Genomic DNA, 23377 nt, shown 5'->3' on the forward strand with positions numbered 1-23377 from the left:
GAATTTGTACCTTGACTTAGTCTAGTCGATTTCTCTATAGCACTGTATTGAGCCAACACTGTGCACCCTCTTTTGGATGAATTACTGCAACACCTTTATTCAGTGTAATACTGCAATGATTAGGTAGAACATCTGGGCCATTCAGAACAATATCTTGAGTTGTTGTTGCTTCATCTGATCCTATTAAAGTTTTCCTTCCTAGAAAATTATTGTTTAGAACTTTTACAAAACCTACTTAGAATAAAACAGGGAAAAATACTTGTAGTATTATTTTTGTATAAATTTAACTTAAGGTAAAAATAGTACAAAAGTATACCTATAAAAAATTCTAAAATTACCTTCAAGTGATACAAAGTAACACCTGTACTGAGTAAATCATCATCGATGCCAACGAGATGCGGTATATCGCTGTCCAGAACTACACCCAAACCAGCTTTGCGTAGTCCCAAAGCAGTCTGCTCATGTAAAATTTGTTGAGTTTCTCGCCATTTTTCAGTCCATTCTTCAGTAAGAACTTTTTCCTGTGCTTCTTTTGATGCAAAGCAGCTAATACTTGTGGTTCAGATAGCAAACTCTGTAATAGATATCATTGATACATTATTATATATTAATGAAATTTTTTATTACCAATAATTGCTTGAATTACTTACTGTATCCGACATCATTGACTTCAATTTACTAATTTCTTCTCTAAGTTCTCGGATTAATTTAACATTTGGATCTTCATTAATTGTAGGTTTATTAATTAATATTCTTAGCTCTATTAGCATATCTTAAGTACTCAAAGTTTCTCCATAATTACAATCAGCTGGTGATATTGCTGCAATCATTATAGTTTTTGAATTACCACCGAGACTGTCTTTAAGCAACCAAGTAAGCACTGAATCTCGGTTATGTATGTATGAATGTTTTAGATTTGCTAGATGATGTTTGTGTTGAAGAAGATAATTCAGCTAAAGCTGAAATAACAGATCCCAATGTAACAAAGATTTATTTATATGAGCCCCTTCTTTTAGACGCTGACCAGTTGCTCCAGAAGAGTCAGCTCTTTCACTAAATAAACAAAATAAAAAGAATTTGTCAAATGCTTATAATCTCGTTTCTAGTGCATATAATAAACCTTACCTTCCAGCTAAATCAACAAGATGTACTTTAGAAACGGTTTCACTTGGCATATCATTACTGTAACCAGCTTGAACAAATGTAACAGTAAAAATGGCATGACTTCTACTTGATACATCATTCATATTGGTGGAAGCTGTTGTTCTATGTGAATTACCTCTAAGCATACACTCCTAATAAATAATTTGGTATATTTAGTAATTATTGAAATTTCTATTAGTTGGAATTTTGTTGGAAAATACATGATAGATGTCAATCTCATTAGAATTTGAGTGAGTCTAATTAAGAATAAGTAAGTAAGCTGTATTATTAATTAAAAATTTACTTGAATTCCTCCATAATCAGAAACTAGATGTGATGATAAATCTTGAACATAAGGACCACTTTTTGGATGTTCACGAACCTTTAAACTATGTCCGGAATCAGTACTATAAAGAAATAAAGTATAAAAAATTGTATTGACATACTGCAAATAAGTAAACATACCTCAAAAGATCTTTTACACGTTCATTGTATATTTCCAAATAGCTTACTTCTGTACGATAACTTGCACCTTGTTCTTTACCAGTGAGCATTCGACTGAATAAATTCTTGCAGATTCTAGGTATTAAGCCCTGGCAATCCTTTTTAAAATACATAAATATAAAAATTAATTAAGATGCATGTTTAAAGGTGAGTACATATTAATAAAAACGTTATGTATAAAAAGATTCTCACCGGTGTCCCCATCATGGTAAAAGTTTTACCACTTCCAGTTTGGCCATAAGCAAAAACACAAGCGTTATAGCCTTCAAATGCACTATCAACTACATCATTTCCTAGGTCAGAGTATACCTTAAAAATAACAAGCAAACTCGATAATAGAGTTTAAACTTTGAAAATAAATTAATAAATAAATGCAAATAACATATTCTTGTAATTCCGGCTATTAATAATGTTACATTTTCTATGTATTTTTCATTATAAAAATAACTTACTTGTTCCTGTGATGCAAAATTTTCATCAGTATTATTGTGTGACCAGTATGAGTAATCAAATGTAAAGTCCTTATATTGATCTTTTTCATCATTAAGTTGTCGTGTTGAAGAAACCTAATTAACAAGATCTTCAATTAGTAAGAATGTTCTAATTGAATGGTAAATTTATATCATTTGTATACTTGTGGGTACAAACAAACTTTATATATAATATAGACATAAATAAATAATAAAAAATACAATTACCTGAAGTAATATATCAGGAAAAAATAATTTTAAGGTAAAATTATTGTGCAAGACAAAATGTAGTGATATTTATAAAATTGCAAGTAATAAATAATAATACCTTATTCAATAGTCTGGTCTTTTTTCCGTCCATTTTTATTATAAGTTTTGATTCCATAGCAATCTCCCTGTAAATGTTATCAGTTTCGTAATAATATGCAACTTTTTGGGGAATTAATTATTATTACCTTTGATTAAAGGGGCGAACCCTAACTGCTACTTTTAACGACGCCATTATTTCTTGCAATTTAATGACACAAAGCAACCAATATTTATTTTAACAAAAAAACTAACAAAATAAGGTAAAAATAAATATTTTCTACAATATGTACATCTAAACATTTTTTATATAAACTTTTACACCGCACTATAATTACTCATATGTACTGTGTTTGATTAAACACTTGAGATATGAATTTCACTTAAATCTATTAAACATTAAAAATTTAATTAATCATTGCACAAATAACAATCTATTATTGTATTTGACATTTAGTTTCAACATCTGTCAACTTATTGTCACAGTCATAGGACAGATGGGACAGATAGTCCACCATAGACAAATTTTATAAGATGAGTACTACATTTTTTTCCCGTCTACTAACTACGGTATCTATGGACAAAAAAGTATTACCAACTGTGATTTTAATTTGAACGTTATTTCAAAACTGACAAGTGCTTCAAAACTGTGAGTGCTCAAACTTAATTAACCTAACAATAATTTCTTGCGATAATTTAACCTTCGATGAAAGAAGTATATGTATGTAATACAGATGGGCTTATTATATCCATATTATATCCGAAGTCGGATCGACTCGGATTTGACTCCGCTTCAGGGAGGAGTTATATCCGCTTAACAACTCCACGACTCCGACAACTTTGAAATCGAAATACTCGACACAAATGTGTTCTATAATGCGTTGATTGAAAATAATTGATTTTTTTGATTAATTTTATATAAAAATAATGTAGTAAGCTTTGTAATAAAAGCAAAACATTTATCACAAAATATTTTCACCAAATAATAATACTTCTGCTTTCTAATTTTTTCTTCTGCTATGTCCATTCGAGAATTAATATTATATCGGATAGTTCGATTAGCATATTCTATAATTGTGTAAAAGTAAAAACTTAATACTATATATTTTTTGCTGCAAATACTATTGACGTCACTATGGAAAGACCAGATTAAATGTATTTTGTTTCGCGTATTTTTCGGTATGTATATTCCTGATCGCCGTCATTCACGGCCAAAGATTGTCGTTGTTAGAAATATGACCCCTTACTATTCAATAAATTATACATTGGAGCTATTCACACTTGAACACAATTTCATTGATCTGTATCTTTGATGTAATATTTTTGTATTTTCTGAAAAAAAACATATACCTAAAAGGTCATAAAACTGCCTGCGAGACGAGAAAGCGACAGCTTCTTTCCCAAAGCAAAAACGCACGAACAGATTTAGTACCAGCTTAGGGAAGTCGGATATGACAAATCCGGTGAGACTACTCCACTCGAATTCACTCCGAGGCAAGAGTTGTATCGGAGTGATAACTCCGGAGTGAGTTACCCATCTCTAGTATGTAATATAATTACAATTCACTTTCTGTTTTGTGGTTTTGTGTTTGTTCAATCAAAAAAGATTGGAAAATGGAACCCACCTACCGCAGTAAGTATATTTTTTCATCTAATGCAAATGATTTAATCCTTATCTTAATCCTTATAAATTATTAAGTAACTAATTTGTAAAGATCGAGACGGTTTACTTTCTAGATAATTATATCATGGTATAGTTAGATAATTATATCATAGTATATAATTGATGAAGTAGTCTTTTTGTTTTTACACACGTGCACTCTTTTTTGTTCGTTTCTTGCAGAGATAATCTTAGGATTTTTCCATCTTCTTACTTCAAATTTTTAGATGGTAACCATCGATAAAAATATATATGATGGTAACCAAATGGTTAATCCATTCGTACTTGATGATTTTATTTTTAGAATTCATCTAATAGGGCTGACTGCATGTTTATTGGTGTAGGAATCAGCGGATTAGGGCTGTTTTCACTTGGAAACATATTGCTATCTATACTTCCAAGTGAAAATCGTTTTCAATGCTGCCTGATAACAGGCTGCTCGAAGAGGGTATCGAATCCGGGACCTCTGAATCAAGTCCCGTCGCTCTTAGCCGCTTACCTACAAGCGAGCCCATTCAATGCAAATGGCGTCAATAATAAGGTTACTCCATAAACAGATAAACCCATAACATTTTATAACGATGCTGAAAATTCATCTAAATGCAATATATAACATAAGTGTTTTAATTAATTGCTTATTCAAATATTTTGTATTTCTTTTATATAGTTATATAAGTTCTCTACATTGTATTCTCAATAATTAATATAATATTCTACTTAAGTACTTATATATTAATACTTTTAATATTTAATTAATATATTCACAGCTTACACTCGTCCGCCAAAATAAAATCATTTTTATTACTCATTTTAAAAACAATCATAATTTCAATGCAATACAATTCCAAATTAAAATACTGATAATTGCATCTGATTTTATTTTAGTTAAAATTAAAAATTATAAAGCATCAGTAAATAATTCTTAACAGTTGAGCTACTAGATTTTGACCAATTGAACCTAATATAAATTAAAAATCCAATGATTTTTATAAATTTATATACTTTTTAATACATAATCAATTATGTTTATTTCTTTAAATATAATAATTATTTTATGACATGTAAGCATAGAATATTAAGATCGCGATCTTTTGATATAAGATCGTCATGAACTTGATGACTAGTATTTTGTTTGATTACTTTTTTATATTTTGCAAAAAAAAATCGGTTTATATAATATAAAACAAGTTATATATGTATATAAAATACACATAATTATGTATATATACATAATTAATTCAAGTATTTTTATGTATAATAGACCTATATAAATAGCTCAATTGTCAGTATTCGTATATAAAAAGATTTTAACATCTTTTCTTCGGCACAACTCTTAATTAAATATAATTATTATTCATATGTACAATTTATCCGGTTATGCGGTTTAATAATTTTTATATGTAAGAGATGAATAAAAGAAAAATTATAATTTTTATTTTTGGTTCGTTATATTAATAATAACAACAGTGTCCTAGTGCTTGATTATTATTTATTTTAAATTATTTATCAATAAATTAAATACTTTTAATCGAATACACTGAATTATAATTTGCAGTTCAAACAAATTTAATACTCTTCAAAGCTATTTACAAAGCGCTTTTTCAATAATAGGCATATAATATAAATTTGTATGATTATCAAAAATATTTTCTACATAATTTTACATAATAGGCTTAAATTTGATACGCAATAAATATGAAATTAATATCACATATATTTGGCTGCTAATATTACTGTTTGAGCAATGAGCACATAAATAGTATTTCATATGTATGAAGCAATTGTTAAAATAAACCAAAACTAATTATTGTTGTTAAACAATAAATAGCAAAACATAAAGATATAGATATAATAAATAAATATGCTAACAATAACTACTTAAGCATGGATAGAAATCATAATTTCATATAATTCACAAAGAACTATTTTCTATCGTCAGTTCTTACATAGTTACTATGAACTAATATTTATTATTAACGTATAAATATTAATATAATAGCTAGTCTTTCTGTTATTTAAATATTACAGCTATTCGTAATAATTAGGAATTTTTGATCCGCGTCAGCTATATTTATCTAACCAGAAATTATCACAAAATCAATGATAAATTATCTTTAACTCTATATAATTAATTTTAATTGGGACAAGATGAGATTCACTACAGGTACCTACTTGGAGAATAGCATCTCATATTAATAAAAAAATGCAATTTTTGAAAATAAATGAAGCGTAAACTAGATAATTTTCAATTGAAGTGGTTGATTTTTTAATTGAAAAATAGAACAACCCTAAAAATAATGAAATACTTTGGGAAATATATGTCTTCAAAACTCCGTATTTTTTAAATGAATGCAATCAAATTAAATAAAACATATATTTATAAATTCAATAGTGTATTATTTCTAATTGCTCATAAATATCATCATTGTTTCAGTAAAAACCAAACTCCATTTTACGCTTCATTTTTTAAAAAACGATAATAATTCAGTATCAATCATATCAATGTATGCGCGACACTAATTATATATAAAAATATTAGTTATAAACCCATAGGTACGATCGTATCCAAAATCAATCCATTTCTATAATTTCTTAATGAAAATAATAACTTTGATATAAGTATAAATATTTATAATATTATACAATATGGGATATTTTTAGGAACTCTAAAAATTCTACTTACTTTTTGGTATCAGTTTAGCTGTATAGATAATAATCTTCTATACTACGACCTGTATAAATATTTCATTAGAAATGCACTAGTTGTGTTTGTTATCCATAACTAATTTATATATCTAAGTTGACGATGTGCGTATTGTCTATTTCAGATTTTTTGGTGATAACTATTTATTGCGAACTTGCTGAATTCGGTGCTATATCCCTGATACATTTATCTGACATGATTGTGAGAATTTGATCAAATTTCGAGTGCCTTTCTTCTGCACTCAAAGTAGCTCCTTTGCTACCCCAGAGGAACTTCTGATGAAACTCAGTCCTGGGAAAAATGAAAAGGTAAGTTGTATAAAATCTTTACATTATTAATTTATGCAGTTAAAAACTGCATGTGCAGCTAGAAGCTTTATTAGGTTTTGTTATAATTTATCGTTTATCTTACCTGAAAGCGTCACAAGAGATGTCTTCTTCGGCGATTTCTTGTAGGACGCTGTTAGCAATTCGCCTAAAAGTGGCAACACTAGGCGCAAAAGATCTTGCAGCCTGCATGTGCTGAATTAAGGTGGTTAATCCAAAATCTGTAGAATTTTGTTCCCAACTAGCTAAGCAGCTATTCGCAAAACCAGTACTATTAATCGCAACTGAAAAATAGTAAAATGTCTATTCTCTATATTCTATAAATCATTTGAAAATTAAATAAATTATAGATATCAATTTCTAGTTAAATTCAATTGGTTTAACTTTTACCTTGAAAATCATCGAGATCGCGTTCCATCAACAGTGCGATAGGCAGTACATGAGGTATTGTCGTATTGGGAGCCTGAGGATTATGGCCTTCATTCATTGCTTTTAATGTAGGCCTCAATTTAGCTTCAAATTGAAAGGCACTGTCCGTATGTCTTTGTCTCAGAATATGCCATGATTTTTCTAATTTTTGAATCTAGAAAAATAATAAAAACTATCATTAATTAAAGCCAATATCGGATAAAAAAATATGGTATATTTCTTGATAGTTTTATTATGTTCAGATGTTTAGTATGCATCTAAAATTCTACAATAAAAAAATTTAACTTTAGAAATTCTTAATTATTGTTACAAGCTTTAATAAGTACCTGTGGCAAAGATAATCCAAGCATAATTCCACAAAAACCATAGAGATTTCCAAGTGCGGTTTTCGTATCAATGGCAATTTGAATCCATTTATGTAAAATCGCAGCACGTTCGAGATCTGAAGCACACGTTAATATTGTAACTGCTACCATCAACTTTAAGCATTCCGTCCTAAAATTGAACAATAAAATGTTTATATCTTCAAATTATTAATCACGTTATTAAGCTGTACTTCCTATTTACCTTTCTATCAAATCTAGTCTAAACTGATGTCCATGAGGTAGACAAATTAACTCTAATCCAGATTGAAGTCTCAAAGCGTCCAGGTCTGATTTATTTTTTACTTTATTTTCTGAATTTTCTTCAGCTTTTTCTATACATATATTCTCTTTGTTATCTTCTTGTACTCCTAACATAAAATCTATATCCACTTTAGTCAAATAATTGGCTATTATTCTAGATCCCGTCTCCACTAGCATATCTAGTACACTACGTAAGGCATTCACATCCAGAGGTTTGTTTTCCGTTGCTGGTAATAATAGGGTATGGAAACTTTCTACATCAAATCTAAATACATAGAGGAAATATTTCAAATTTCAATATTTATTATTGAAAAATGTATATAATAATAGTAAAATTATTGCTTCTATTACCTGCTATCACAGCGTAATTCAGGTGTAGGTGATTTTGCTAATCTTTCTTCTGCTGCTGCCGCGTCAAATTCAACAAAATTTTTGAGAGTTGTACTTGACGCCGAACTTACTATATAATGTGGATTTTTTATGACAACTCCACTGTTTCTGTGATTTGGATCTAAAGCAGAATCGCCAGTAGCTGAACTTTGTGCAGAATCTCCACTGCCATTTCCTGAATCAGATCCGGATGCCTAAAAAATCGAAATTGATGACTTGTAAATATATGTTTACCTGATAATTTGATGCTCTAGGCGGTAAAGATGAAGTTGGCATCCTGCATGGTTTTGGAGGAGCTTCTCCATAAATCTCATCGCATTCATCCGGCACTTCAAATTTTCTTCTATCAAGTCTCGGAGATCTTGAAGCTCGAGATCTTGGTAAGGAATGTGTATTAAAGGATTCGCCTCCTAAAAGATTGAAAGTGGAACAAAACGATTCCATGAAAAATTGATTGCATATTTTACTGTAATCAATATTTTTCAAATATACATAAAAAATATATTAAAAAAGTATGTTATTCCTTACCGGTGGCTCGAATGATTCCATCCGCAGAATTTGCCTTTTCATGGTCTCTTTGTTTCTTCATGGGCAACCTTGGAGGTTGACCACAATGCCTGTTAGTATACGGATTCACCCCTGGTAAAGGGCCCATAACACCTGTGTATTGTGTACTATAATGTGACAAAGGTTGAGTCCTGTTGCAGGGAAATTGAATCCTTGCTCCCGAGGCGGACGTGATGTGTGTTCCTGATCCGACATAGTAAGTAATGAGATCAGGAACTGTGTCGTAAGCATCATCTTCGAATCGATATTGAAGTCGTTCGTAGACTGTTTCTGGTTGTAGAAGTACCTTAAAATTAAAATAATTTAATTACTATAATAGTTGGACGTAAGCAGATTGATGGTAACCTTCAAGGCTATAAACTATTAGTTTTACCTTATTAATGACGAAGTGCAAAGGCGTGCCCTTCGATTTACAACTCAGCACATAGTCCCCTGGCTGAGATGAACAATCTCTGACCAGGAAATCGCCATCGTTGACCAGAAGTCGTTCTGCTCGAGCTCTGGGTATTGGTCCATGGTACCAGCCATGTGATCTTAGGTCTCTGGCGTCGAGTGATAGCTCTTGTTCCAGGGCAATTCGCAATTCTCTAGGACTTGATTGAGTCTTCTCAACGGGGGTATCCTGATAAAAATATTAAAAAAATATGGATAATAAGGTCAGATACAATCATTACAGTAGAACCTTGATTATCCTGACCTCAGTTATACGGATTCGCGATTATCTGGACTACCAACCGCGATCAATTTTAATGTATGTACATACCTACAATTCGAATTTTTGCATGAAAATATTTATATACATACCTAATGAAGTGTTAATTTCTTAACAAACATTGATTTTCGTTGATATCTATGTATGTAAATGTTATTTTTAATAAATACACAACATTATTCATCATACTATCGATTATCCGGATTTTTGATCATCCCAATGCCTATTGACCACAATCAGTCCGGTTAATCGAGGTTCTATTGTATGTTATAAAAGTAACGACTAATCATTCAAATCCTTATTAATTTAAACTAAAATTGTTAAATAATATGCGTGAATTCATTTTTAACGATGATTAATACAAACGCATACAAATAATTGCATTGCGACATTAGATTAGAAAGTTCATGAATTACCGTAGCAACTTTAACACCTCGACATGTAATTAAAAGTTGACATTGATTTGTAATTTATATTTGTATAACTGTTTGAGAGTATATTTTATTTATATGAATTCAACGTTTAGTATTATTCCTAATAATTATTAGGAATTATAAATATCCAAATGAAACTTACCATAATAAGATTGCATAAACTCTTGGTTTGTTTGGTGTCGCAGTTTGGAGTAATTTCAGAACTGAAAATTAAATAAAAATCGTATGATTTAAAAAGTAAAACTTTTCAATATATGAAAATCACATCATTCAGAGATAACTATTATCATTCATACAAAAATAGGTAAGAAATGTCAAATGCAAATTTTTATCTGTTTCTCAGCCTATTTTTACTGTTTTGATTAACTGATTTTTTTTCAAATGTTTTAAATACATACAATGAGTATGAGTAATCATAAACTCGTATCTAATTTAATTTGATTCTATAAGCTTACAATAATTTAGAAAAAAAGTTAGAAATTTCATGTAGTAAATGCATTTGATTACAAAGCGATCTGGTCCAAGTTGGCGCCAACTAGCACTAGGCGCAGAAATTTTCCCTAAACTACACCTCATAAAACTAAGTACTACTGCTTAAGACTCGTCAATACAGCATCATTGTTGGGTTCAGTACAGATTATCCTATAGGGTCAGTTAGTAGGTAAAGAGACATACAAGACTATTTTCTTAAGTCACTTGTTGTGACGAATCCGGGAAATGGCATAGTGAATATTTTATAACCCGGAACAAACAAGATTTTCAGTAGACAGAGCCGGAACAAAGCCTACCCACTAGGAAACAGCCAAAGCTGTATTTTCGCATAAATTTTATTAGAGATTTTGAACGATTTAGCAATATATGTGGTGATCAACGCTGAAATCCGTGTTCCAGCATTAATCACCTATGAATTCCAACTCTAGTTTGATCACCTACACCAGGTGAACGAACTTCAAATGAAAATAGAAAAAATAAAGAAAATGAGTTTGAAAATGAGACATAATATATGAGAAAGAGACTCGTTTTTTCAAGAAAAAAATTTCAGTTTATCATTTAGTATGTACTTTCAAATAAGTTTTCCATTCTTTGGAAATCTTTATCAAATTATTTATTGGACGTATATTTATCGACTAATCACTTGTAGTATTATGAAGATTAGCCGAAATCCAATATACGAAGTATAAATAGTTTACTCATTACTTAGTGAAAGTAATGAAAAGGAGGCAAATTGATAGTCCCTAATGACATATACTGTTTTTATTTCAGATTGGTGAATATTTTATTTGAACAGTAGAATTATTCTCATTAAATATAAATCAAGGTAAAAAATCATTTACGCCTATATTAGTATCGGAAAAACAACAGTTTCATAGTCTGATATTAATTATTACACTAGTCAAATAATAATAATGAAAACAATAACAACGAATATAATAATATAATAATAAAGAATGTAACAATCCAACTAATAATAAAGTATCTGGCAATCCTATTATAATAATCTAACCGTAATTATATCCTTTGTATTTACTAAAAGTAAAATTTAATATTATTATGACTTGCTGTAGTAAATAATGTACTGAATATGATTTAGATTTTTTATTTATATTTTTAAATATTAAAAGTAATAATAGCAGGTAACGTAAAAACGTGCAATAGTGTTAATAAATATAATGTTTATGTTCATATATATATATAAATATATATATATATATATATATATATATATAATAAATAAATGAATAAATATATATATATATATATATATATATATATATACAATATATAATATAATATAATAGTTATTTTGCAACAGGTTACACTTACATTTATCAATTTTTTATCTAATCCTTCGAAAAACTATAGCACTATTTTCGAACACAATTTTTTCATATAGAGGTATTGCAAAACTCACATAAAATATTAAACACGTTACTATTTATATGCAAAACCACTATAAAACTTACAAAACATTGAGCAATTAGTGTACAAATCACAATATAAAAAGCTACATTTTATTTTCCTATAGGCCTTGTTTGTTTTGGTGTGAAAGATTCATAACGCCCACTGTAAGGAACGCTCTTGAATAAAAACTAGGCACCGAGGCTTTTTAGTAAAATAACTACATTGTAAAAACTATCGGTAAAAATATTATTAACAAAGTAGTTACAAACAGTTGTGCATATTAGTGATGCACAAAATCAACTATTATTTCCACCTAGTAGTAAAGCTGAAACGCACCCCCACCCTTCACAACCCCTGTTATACTACAATGGAAAGATTCTGAAACTTACATTGATAAAACGAGTCTTAATAAAAGACAAACAATTAAAATACTATTTGAAACTTTTATAAGGTATTCATAAATATAATACTATTTATTTACGTCTTTGAAATAAATGTAATATTGTATGCTAATAATGCCAATTATAATAGTTTTTTTTTTGACTATCAGAAATACTGAAATATATTTATATTTAGATTTTTTTTTATTAAAGATAGAATTATCTATATTTTTGCAGATTTTCAATCAACAAGATTGTATTATCATTGCTTAATTATAAAAGTAATTTTACATATAAATATCGTGTCCGCCACATCTTCGTAAGCTATAATTAATACAGTTCAATTTTTAATACCAAAAAATAAATTATATTTATCACTTATTTCATAATTTAACAATTAGTATAATATTTTATAAAATTTATATTAATAAATTCATAAAACCAAAATATTATTTTTTTGCAGATTTTAACAAACAAATATATTACCATAACGCCCAATTATATTCTTTACTTTAATCGTATATTAATATATCAAACATATAATTATGAATTTTTATATTTATCAATTTTTAGTGAAAATTATCGAGACTGTATGTTATTTTTGATAAATAATTTTGAAAAAATGAATGACTAAGAGTAATCCATTTGATAAAAGATAAAAGAAATACAATATATGATCAATATTACTCTATTCTATTGAATTGTAATACTTTGTCATGTTTATAAAAAGTGATAACAACCGTGGCAAATATTGTATAAAAATAATATTTTCGACCTAAATATATATTTGATATTATCTAAATATATACCTAAATATATTTTCGGGCGCACGGATCAACCGATTTGAATGGTTCAAAAAACATTCGATTCCTATTGATTGGGAGATGTGCTGATTAGTTTTTGGCAAAGGCAGGTCCAGCAGTTACGGAGATAAAGAGCAAAGAGTGCAGAAAATAGAAATCGAATTTTTGAGAGAACGGAGTAACCGATTTGAATGATCTAAAAAACATTCAATTAGTAATGATTGGGAGAAGTGTTTGTTAGTTTTTGGCAAAGGTAGGCCCAGCCATTTCAAAGATACATAGCTAAATGTTAAAAAAGTGACAGTTTTTGAGAGAACTAAGCATCCGCTTTAAATGATTCAAAGAACTTTCTACTTGTTTTAACAAAATAATTGATTTTGGAAAAAAAAATTGTTTCAAAATAATTTTTTTTTTCAATTTTTTTTCAAAAAAAAATTTTTTTGTATATCGAAAATAAATCAAATTTAATTTTTAATTCTGACTAAAGTTCTAATATACTTTAAACAAATAATTTGAACTTTGCAATTCAGTTTATATAATTCTTATAAATATTAGACAACGTTACAATATTTATAATAATCTATTTGAAAACATTCAGTATTCCTCGAACATTTCGTTACGGCACGGAAAGTTCCAGCAATTTGCCTTAAGGCACGATGCCATACACCCCACTAGTTCATTTTTTATATTCTATAGTATCTGTTATTATCACATTATAGTTTATTGCATTTTTTTTATCTTTACAACTGATATCTTTATAATTCTTTTTTCTTCTAAATATGACCTTCTAGAATTCGAATCTTAGTTTTCTTATCACTTTTTATTGTTTATTCAAATTCTACGCAACAAATCAAATTCTATTTAATTTCAAATTAACTAAATTAATTATAATTCTAAGTCAATGACAGGATTCGATCCGAAGATCCTTGTCTTAGAAGTGTAAGCTATGCCCGCCATAAAATTAAGACTTAGAAACGCATGATTTTTGAACAAAATAAATCTAAATATAAATAAACAATATATTATTATTTATTATATTATGAGAATAGCGTCGTCAATTATTAAAATTCTAATGATAAAATATTAAAAATTTTTACTATATTTTTTCCATAAAAATGTGATGCAGAATCCCACAGTTTGATCGCGTCTCGCCCCGGGAGTGATATTGATTCGCGCCCCACCTCGTCTCGCGGGGTAGTACGCTCACGGCGCCCATTCACCGGCGCCTAGACCCGTTCGCACACACTACGCGATATTGCGCCCTCACGGCTATTACACCCATGCGCGGGCCAAATGCATTGTGAAATGCATTTCGGTTCACCCTACCTTAGGGGCGCAAAGAATAGAGTAGTAGAAATGAAGATGGTTTGTTGACCTCGGATTATTTTTTTAAATTAGTTGAATTATTAAATGGATTTTAGAAATGTTATAATTTCTTAAACGCTAATTCATATTTGATGATATATTTTGACTATTTTAACTATAGGGTAATTAACATCCCATAGGGTAAGTTATAGTAATCGCAAAAAATCGAAAATAAAATTTTGTATATATCTTTACGTTTCAGAGATTTCTGAACATTTTGGCATACCTTAGAAAAAATACAGGTGTGTATGCGTGTATGGGTGTGTACGGGTACAAATTTTTGTCGACGATTTCGGGAACACCGATCAACCGGTTTCATTAAATCAAAAAACATTCGATTCGTATTGATAAGGAGACATGCTGACTAGTTTTTGGCAAAAACAAGTCTAGCCGTTTTGAAGATGTGGAGCAAAAAGTGCAAAAAGCGGTAACTCAGCTTTTAAGAGAACAGAGCGTCCGATTTTAATAATTCAAAAAACATTTTACTTGTATTGACAAGATGAAGAACTGATTAATTTTTTAGAAAGGCAGGTCTAGCGGTTGTGGACTCTCAATAAAAATAAGTTAAAAAAATGTCATTTGGCGGTCAAAAATGTTTATTGGACATATGTACCTACATCAAATTATCAGATATTTTGTAGAGATTTTAATAATGTGTACAAATTTTATGTAAATTTTTTTGGGTTTCATACCAAGATTTTTGCTTACGGTACGGGAAGTTTTAGCAATTTACCTTAAGGCACGATGTCATGCACCCCACTAGTTAATTTATTTATAATAATAATTAGTTTATTAGGGTAGAGCAGGGCTTAAAAATCATTAGATTATAAAGATTCGCGGGTAAAAAGGTCCACCACCGATATCTCAAAAACCAAGTGAGTTAAGAATTTTTTACCAGCAATATTTTAAAGTAAAGGGAAAATAACTTGAGCTTACACCTCTATGTGATAAAAAGAATCGACTTAACCTTTATCTTTAATGGAAAAAGTGTAAGAAATAAAAAATAGTAAATAAATAAAGTTTTAAAAATTTATTTATGTTATATATATTAAAAATGTTTTCTTTACTTTGAAATATTTTGGTATAACTATAAGTTCTAAACTTTTTTAACTGCATAGAGACGAAATATCGAAGCGCGTAATTTAATCAGTTGTTCATCTTGTCAATACAAGTAAAATGTATTTTGAATTATTAAAATCGGACACTCCGTTCTCTTAAAATTGAGTTATCTTTTGTGGCACTTTTTGCCCCGTATCTTCGAACCGGCTAGACCTGCCTATGATGTAAAAATTAGAATGTAAATAAATAAAAATGTTGTAGGTGGCTAAATGCTCAGAGTAAGCGAAGCCAAATAAAAATTTCAAAAAAATATATATATTTTGCATTGGTCATTGGTTATTATTATTTCATATATTATTTTGTAAAATCTCTTTAAAATTATATATAAGACATTGGACTTGTTTGCCACCTGACCACTTTATACCGCCTATGGAGTAAAAAGGACCAGGTCTATAAGTAAGTTTTAATAACATAGATTTTTATATTAAATCAAAGAAACTATTCATTTAAATTATTTAATTATTAAGATAAGTTTTTTGTTTTATACAAAATAGAGTACGTTTATTTGTACTTGCGGATTAACATTATTGATAACTATTTAAATATCATAATAATAATATTTACAATTTAAATACAATTCAAGTAATAACTCTTATCGAACGCAGTGCCTGTTATATGAATAAAATTCACGACAATAAAACTTTATTAATTATTATCAATAAATAAATATGTCTATATAACTAAGACTCTTTAATATGTTTTGCTACCTTGATAGTCTGTCTCTTTTGATTTGTTACAAAAATAAACATTCGATCGATTTGGACTAACTATTACACATGCGATATAAATACACGTAGTATTTGAAATTAGTTTCAGATAATGTGAATAATAAATAACCTTTTAATAGATTGTTCCAAATTAATCAATAACGAGAATAATATTTAAATATATATGTCAGATAATAAGGATAAGAGGCGTTTGTTTTATCCAAAAGAGTTTTTTTATAAATTTATTACAAATAAATTGAGATTATTAAATGAAACTTAATTACATGTTAAAACTAGAAGTTTTCATAACTTATTCCTTTCCAGTACAATGACCAATAATTTTCCAAATTTTCAAAATTCAAATCATTACAAATGACAAAATATATTTATATGAAGGATCTATGATGACAAAATATATTTATATGGAGCATCAGGCCCGGATTTAGAAATTTGGCGCCCTGGGGCACTGACAAAAATGCCACCTCATCTCTGAAATTTTACTTAAATACTTTTTATTTATAATTTTTCTAAAATTGCAGAATATTTAGTACGCATTACATACTATAAATAATAGTGCTTGGCATCGAGACTTAAGGCAAATTGCTGGAAAATCCCGTACCAAAAATTAAAATTCAAAAAAATAATAACTTTGAAAAAATTTCATTTTTGAAAAAAAAACTTTTTTGAAAATTTTGAGATTTTTTATTTTGAAACATTTTGGAAATTTGGAACTTTTTGTAAAAGCAATCGCGCTGCTTTTACCATTAATAATTTTAAATAATAAATTTTAATAATAGGTTATTTGAACCCAAATTTTGCATTACAATCATATTATGTTTTGTTCATTATATTTCTTGAAATAAAAAATGTTATTAAAAAAGAATAGTTAATTATATTGTATAGAATTTTTTTCTCACTATCTCCCCGACTGCTCCTACTTTAAATCCAGCACTAGGGGGAGCATTATAGTTTTTCTACAACGATGCAAAAATCCTCTACCACTTTTACCCCAAAAATATATTCCCGTCTCGTCATAGATTTAAATCCAGAACAATCATTACTATTCATGCCATTGATGTTCTGATAATGAAAACATGTCGCAAAACATGGCCTATCAGTCCCAGACGTCAGGCATCAACCCTCAGCCCTTGTAGAAGTGCCAAATATTCTATCAACCCTTATTTATACATACGAATACATAGATACAAATTCAATTCGATTCAATAACTCCCCTTACATAGAAAACGGCACGTTTAACAAATCATTTCATTTGATTTCATACAATTATTGGTTACTGAATTAAGGAATTGGATCAAAAAAATCTAATGGACTGAGATAAATGTCTCAGATTTGGTAGCTTGTTATTACTTGTTTACATCAAAAATGTGATTTTAAATATTGCTATATCATATTTATTAAATTTAAAATAATAAATAAACATTAAAGAAAAAACTTACCGCACATTTTTCTTGGATCCATCATCTAGCGCTACACTGTGCCTCATGTGCATATGTTTTTTGTAATTGTTGTTTCCTGAAAAAATGATATTTTTTAATTTAATATAATGTATGGATTAACTAGTGGGACGCATGACATCGTGTCTTAAGGCAAATTGCTGGAACTTCCCGCACCAAAAATTATTTTTTTTAAAAAGATTCACATTTTTGAAAAAAAAATTACTCTGAAAAAATTAGATTTTTGAGAAACTATAAATTTTTGACAAAAATTTACTTTTTTTTTAAAAAAAAAGACTTTTTGAATAAAAATTTATTTTGAAATATTTTAGAAATTCTGAACTTTTTTTAAAAGCAATCGTACTGCTTTAACTGCATAGAGATGAAATATCGAAGCGCGTAAGCGCCGCGTCGCCGTCTAACGGATAAACATTGGTACGGAACCCATAGGAATGTAAACAAAATTTGCTTATTGTTAAAATCTCTATAAAATATCTGATAATTTGATGTGCATATGTCTAATGATCATTTTTGACCGCCAAATGGCATTTTTTTTTACTTTTTTTTACTAGATCAACGAAACCGCTGGACCTGCCTTCATGAAAATTTGATCAATTCTTCACACATGCACACACACATACATCCATTTATTCTAAGATATGCTAAAATGTTCAGAAGGTTTTGAAACGTAAAGATATATAAAAAATTTCATTTTCGATTTTTTTGCGATTACTATAACTTGCCCCACGGAAGTTAATAAAATTAATTAATATAATTAATATATTATTTATTAACATCGAATATTTTTAACAGCATATATTAATTCTAAATGAAGGTAGAACAGGTGGACGTTTGCGAGTTTACACAAATCAATTATTTACACAGATATTATAAAATAAATTACTATCAATACGTATTACTATTACTATGAAGTACTTAACGTTTTTATAAATCTATTAATATTTTGACTAATTGGAATAAATCTATTAATATTTTGATCATTAATATAAAAATAATATAAAGATTTCACTATTTTTTATTATGTATCATGTCACATTAACAACAATATATTAACCCCTAATAATGTGTTAAATTTTCATTGAAAATTCTGAATCATTTTTACAATATACGAGATGTTTGCCAGATTTAAATTTAACACCACATCCTTTCCTATATTACACGGAAACACAAAATTAATATTCTCAAATATAAATAACACACACTGAGTAAATTTTTTATGTATTTGCATGGAACCCAGATATGTCTCGAATGATAAATAATATTTTAATAAATAATCAAATATAAATTTATATTAAATATATTAATTTTTTCTCTTGCCTATACAAGCAGTCATCAACCAAACCGCCTTGCTCGGCATCTTAAGCACTTTTATTTTCATAAATCACTGGCAAAAATTTTCAAACCACACTGCCGATCGACCATTTATCGATTGACTCATAAGTCTGAAGAATGAATAAACTGTGACAAGGATTCTAGAGTTATTGTACGACCTAGGATTATGTTTAGAATGAAACTAATAAGTCCGATTTTAATTATTATCAAGTCGCTAAACATTTAATGCACTGATGCTTAAAGAAGTAAGGCGCGTTCAGAACTGATTGTTGCCAAACAATTGCATTCAGTAACAATTTTGTTATAATAATGATAATAATGACAATATATTTTTATAAAATAGTAACGATAATTGTATTTGTAAAAATTGATTATTGATAAATTAAAGACTATTTAATTAATATTTTTGTGCATATTGTTTTTCATATTGATATTCCTACACAACTATATTAAAAAGTTTAACTTATTTTACTTGGGTACTTCTGATTTTTAGACAAACTGCTTGATTCTACTTTACAAATTCTTACTCTCTATATTAATAAATTTTTAAAAACAATGACTAAAAACTTGTGTTAGACAGCCGAAAATCCAAAACTACCCTAAAATTATGTAGGTCCATCTGAATTATGTCTGATTTTCAAATAACTCCTTAAGGGTATTTTTTGTGCAAATATTTAAAAAAAATATATGAATAAGAAAAAGTGACGTAGCAAAATGGCATATTTGATATAAGTAAATATAACACAAAATTATTTTAATACAAATTTAATAATTAATTGTGGCGGGAATATCTCACTCAGTAGCGTTCTCGACTCACACGCTGGAGGAATTGGGTTCGAATCTCCAGCAATACCAGAATTAAAATAAAAAATATTTATTAAAAAAATATAATAAACTAGATTAAGAATTGTTAATTTATATAATACAACAAAAAATTGTATTAGAAGTAAGAAGGTAAAAAGAAGTTTAGTTTAGAATATGAGAAGAACATATTGAGGAACAAGAAGAAGAATGAAAATCAGTAGAAAGAAACTTGAATGGAAGATTACGATATAAAAAGAGATAGTTAAGAATGTATAAGAAATATATATGTAAGAATTGCATAGAATATGATGAAAAATAATATATGAATAATGTAGGTGGCTAAAAATGCTGTAAAGCGGAGGCCAATAAAAAAATGTAAAAAAAAAAAAAAAATTATTTAAATCCTTTTCGAAATGTGGTAAAAAATTGTTTGAGTAAAAAAAGTACGTTGAGTAGATTTTATTGACTGAATATTAAACAAATTGTGACTTTCTAGATAAAAATTAAGGATTGATTATCAAGCTAAATATATTTATGCTTTGATTAATACCTCGAATAATTCAAAATTATTTTTTGGCAAATATAAATATATATATATATATATATATATATATAATATGATTCATTTGCCTAATGTGAACGCTCTCCACATATTTTTTGATGCATTGTAGTTCACAAAAATAGCTTATGATGTGCGTCAAAGGAATTACAAACATGTGGCAAAAACATGCTACAGAATTTTATTATTGTTTATACTTATTTATTTCCACATGCATTCGTAAGCTGACTGTCCAAAAATGTTTATAAAACATTCTTAGGTGCATCACCGATGCCGAAAATAAACCGGAACCTATATTTCAAATGCCAAGAGGTAGTTTTGAGGTTTTTTGTAGTAAAATTTGAACTACTTTCCTGAATACTTTATCTATAAAATTGCATGGGCAATATTAATTTTGTAATAATTCAGAATAAAAATTTCAGGATCAGGATAAAATATTTTATGCCATCTTATTCATTTTTTTTTCATTTTACAATAGGTCAAAATAACAAACAAATTAATTTATATGTTTGCTTTAATGATACATATGTGAATATTCTCATAATATTCATATGAGATTTGACATAAAAATAATAATTCTCCAAACATGCATAAATTCCCTGCAAATTCGGTGATTCATTTGTGCTCAAGATGTATAAATATACTCTTATTTATTATTTATTATATATACATGTTTATACATACGTACTTTCATTAAAACATATCAGTATTTTAATTCTTAATGTGTAAATGTGTAAATTGATTGCATTCCTAAATCCTGATTGTTTATGAAAATGTTTTATTGATTTTCTCATTATATGAAAATAATTTTTAAATTTTTGTAATGTCTAAATACGTTAACAAAGACATTAATAATTCAATTGTAAAAATAAACTCGGCGTCTTCTAGGTACAAAAGAAAACGAATTATGTATATGTTATATGTTATATATTAAAGCTCTAAAATATTATGTAGTAAATATGTGATACCAAAAAGCTCTGAGTTTTCCTTAAATAATTTAATTTTTTAAGGGGGTATTCCTATGTGATGGGTTGAAAAAATCGATTTTTTTTTCATAAATTGCTCCCTTAACCTGTCTAGAATACGGTAGTAAAGCGATTTTAGAAAATTCGAAGTCGTTTTAAAGATACAGCAGGCAAAAAAAGAGCGGTTCGGAGCGCTGAGTTGAAACGCGTTTTTCTCAAAACTGTGTTTTTCAAACTTTCCTCCATTATATCTCAGAAACGGCTGGACTGAATTACTTGAAATTTACAGGGCACACTCAATATATTTAAACGCATGGATTATCAACTCCGATTTTTTTATAGCAAAAAACAAAAAAAAAACGCCTAATTTGCAACTTTTATTTCAAATGTCTATCAAAAATCCAATTTTTTTTATATTCATTTGATTATAGGTCATTTCGTGCTTTTAAGCCTACAAATTGAAACGCCGTTTATTTTTTTTTTCAGATAAGCCGATCAACCGGAATCATGGAGGAAGTGGGAGCTCTTTTTTTCGAGGCGGGGGTGTTCAGAGCGCTGTAACTCTAGTTTGACTGAATATTTTTAGCTGAAATTTTATATAGTTATACTGTCCAAATATGTGTTAATAAATGATAAAAAACTTGAAGCTCTAAATATTTACTGGTCGTAGAAAAGAAATCCTAAAATATCCCTAAAAAACAGGCCGTCACATAGGAAGACCCCCTTAAGTTCTTGCAAGGGAACAATTATGGTTTGTAAATGAGTACAGCAACATATACATTAATATTTTTTAAGTATTTAAATTAAAACATACCTCGTTCCAATTTCGCTTTAAGTATAACCAAACTGCTAGCCATAGCTGCTCTATGAGCCGAATTTTTAATTCCCAATTCAGTAAGATCGGCTTCTGAGTGATTAAGTAAATCTTCAACGCCTTTGACATCATCAAATACCTTATCGTATTGCATCAATCCGAGGGCATCCAACCATTCCCTGATATCCTTGTGAGGGACGACGGCCTGGGTTAAGTCGGGCGATCCGGTGTCCGGCGGGTCGCCTTCGACCGGAGGCCCTGTATCTGTTGCGCATATTAGGACAGGTTCTTCCGCTGATGTTACCGGAACAGGAGGAAGTTTGCGCTTTGCCAGATGTTTGGACGAGAAACGATGCGACCATGATAGACCTGGAAATAGTTAAATTTATTTGTTATTGAGATTTTGTAACAAATATAATATTACGTAGTGGCAAGCATAGCTCTCTTAATAGCGTGTTCGATTCACACGACAGGGATCAAATTCTGTCATTGGCTCATTTTGAAAATTTTGAAATTTGCTTAAACTCTATAAGTAAACTTTAGAAATTAAAAATCTTGGCATGAAAAACTTCATAAAAAATGTGATAATCTGATGTGCATACGTCTAATGTTCATTTTTGACCATCATCATTTTTTTTTACTTTTTCCTCTGTAACTCTAAAACCGCTAGACCTGCCTTACCAAAAATTGATTATTCATTTTGTCATTAAAAATAAAATGTTTTTTGAATCATTCAAATCGAGTACTCCATTCTCTCAAAAACTGAATTTTCGTTTTTGGCACTTTTTGCCCCATATCTCCGAAACAGCTAAACCTATCTTTGCCACAAACTAATCAGCACGTCTTTATATCAATAGGAATCGAATGTTTTTTGAACCATT

General features: G+C 28.7%; 2 protein-coding genes across 2 annotated transcripts; both read right to left on the reverse strand.

Annotated features, from left to right (window-relative positions):
* Positions 1-34: 34 nt before the first annotated feature.
* On the reverse strand, positions 35-2668 carry LOC113373866 (kinesin-like protein Klp98A). The gene is given in 13 exon segments (XM_026614135.1): positions 35-198; positions 317-526; positions 529-574; positions 651-911; positions 913-986; positions 989-1053; positions 1126-1295; positions 1448-1550; positions 1609-1745; positions 1840-1956; positions 2100-2213; positions 2446-2512; positions 2573-2668. Coding segments are annotated over 13 exon segments (1575 nt in total). The 5' UTR covers positions 2620-2668.
* A 4149-nt stretch (positions 2669-6817) lies between these two features.
* Positions 6818-22712, reverse strand: LOC113373867 (breast cancer anti-estrogen resistance protein 3 homolog). Its single transcript, XM_026614137.1, has 13 exons — positions 22497-22712; positions 18005-18080; positions 10414-10474; positions 9499-9747; positions 9087-9411; positions 8793-8968; positions 8520-8752; positions 8246-8433; positions 8110-8194; positions 7869-8037; positions 7504-7696; positions 7199-7397; positions 6818-7078 (listed from the first exon to the last, which is right to left on the reverse strand). The coding sequence occupies exons 1-13, from the start codon at positions 22648-22650 to the stop codon at positions 6931-6933; spliced, it is 2256 nt and encodes a 751-aa protein (XP_026469922.1). The 5' UTR covers positions 22651-22712; the 3' UTR covers positions 6818-6930.
* Positions 22713-23377: the final 665 nt, after the last annotated feature.

The sequence above is a fragment of the Ctenocephalides felis genome, unplaced genomic scaffold, assembly GCF_003426905.1.
Source record: "Ctenocephalides felis isolate EL2017-DRISC unplaced genomic scaffold, ASM342690v1 CF-g0.4_SCAFFOLD_01604, whole genome shotgun sequence".
Lineage (NCBI taxonomy): Eukaryota > Metazoa > Arthropoda > Insecta > Siphonaptera > Pulicidae > Ctenocephalides > Ctenocephalides felis.

What these genes read in the sequence shown, in the direction of transcription:
- LOC113373867 (XM_026614137.1), bottom strand. Translation starts at nt 22,650, where the DNA reads ATGCAATACGATAAGGTATTTGATGATGTCAAAGGCGTTGAAGATTTA. An exon ending in TAAAGCGAAATTGGAACGAG is followed by an intron (nt 18,081 to 22,496) that starts GTATGTTTTAAT and finishes TCATTTTTTCAG; the next exon opens with GAAACAACAATTACAAAAAA. An exon ending in AGACTAGATTTGATAGAAAG is followed by an intron (nt 8,038 to 8,109) that starts GTAAATAGGAAG and finishes GTTCAATTTTAG; the next exon opens with GACGGAATGCTTAAAGTTGA.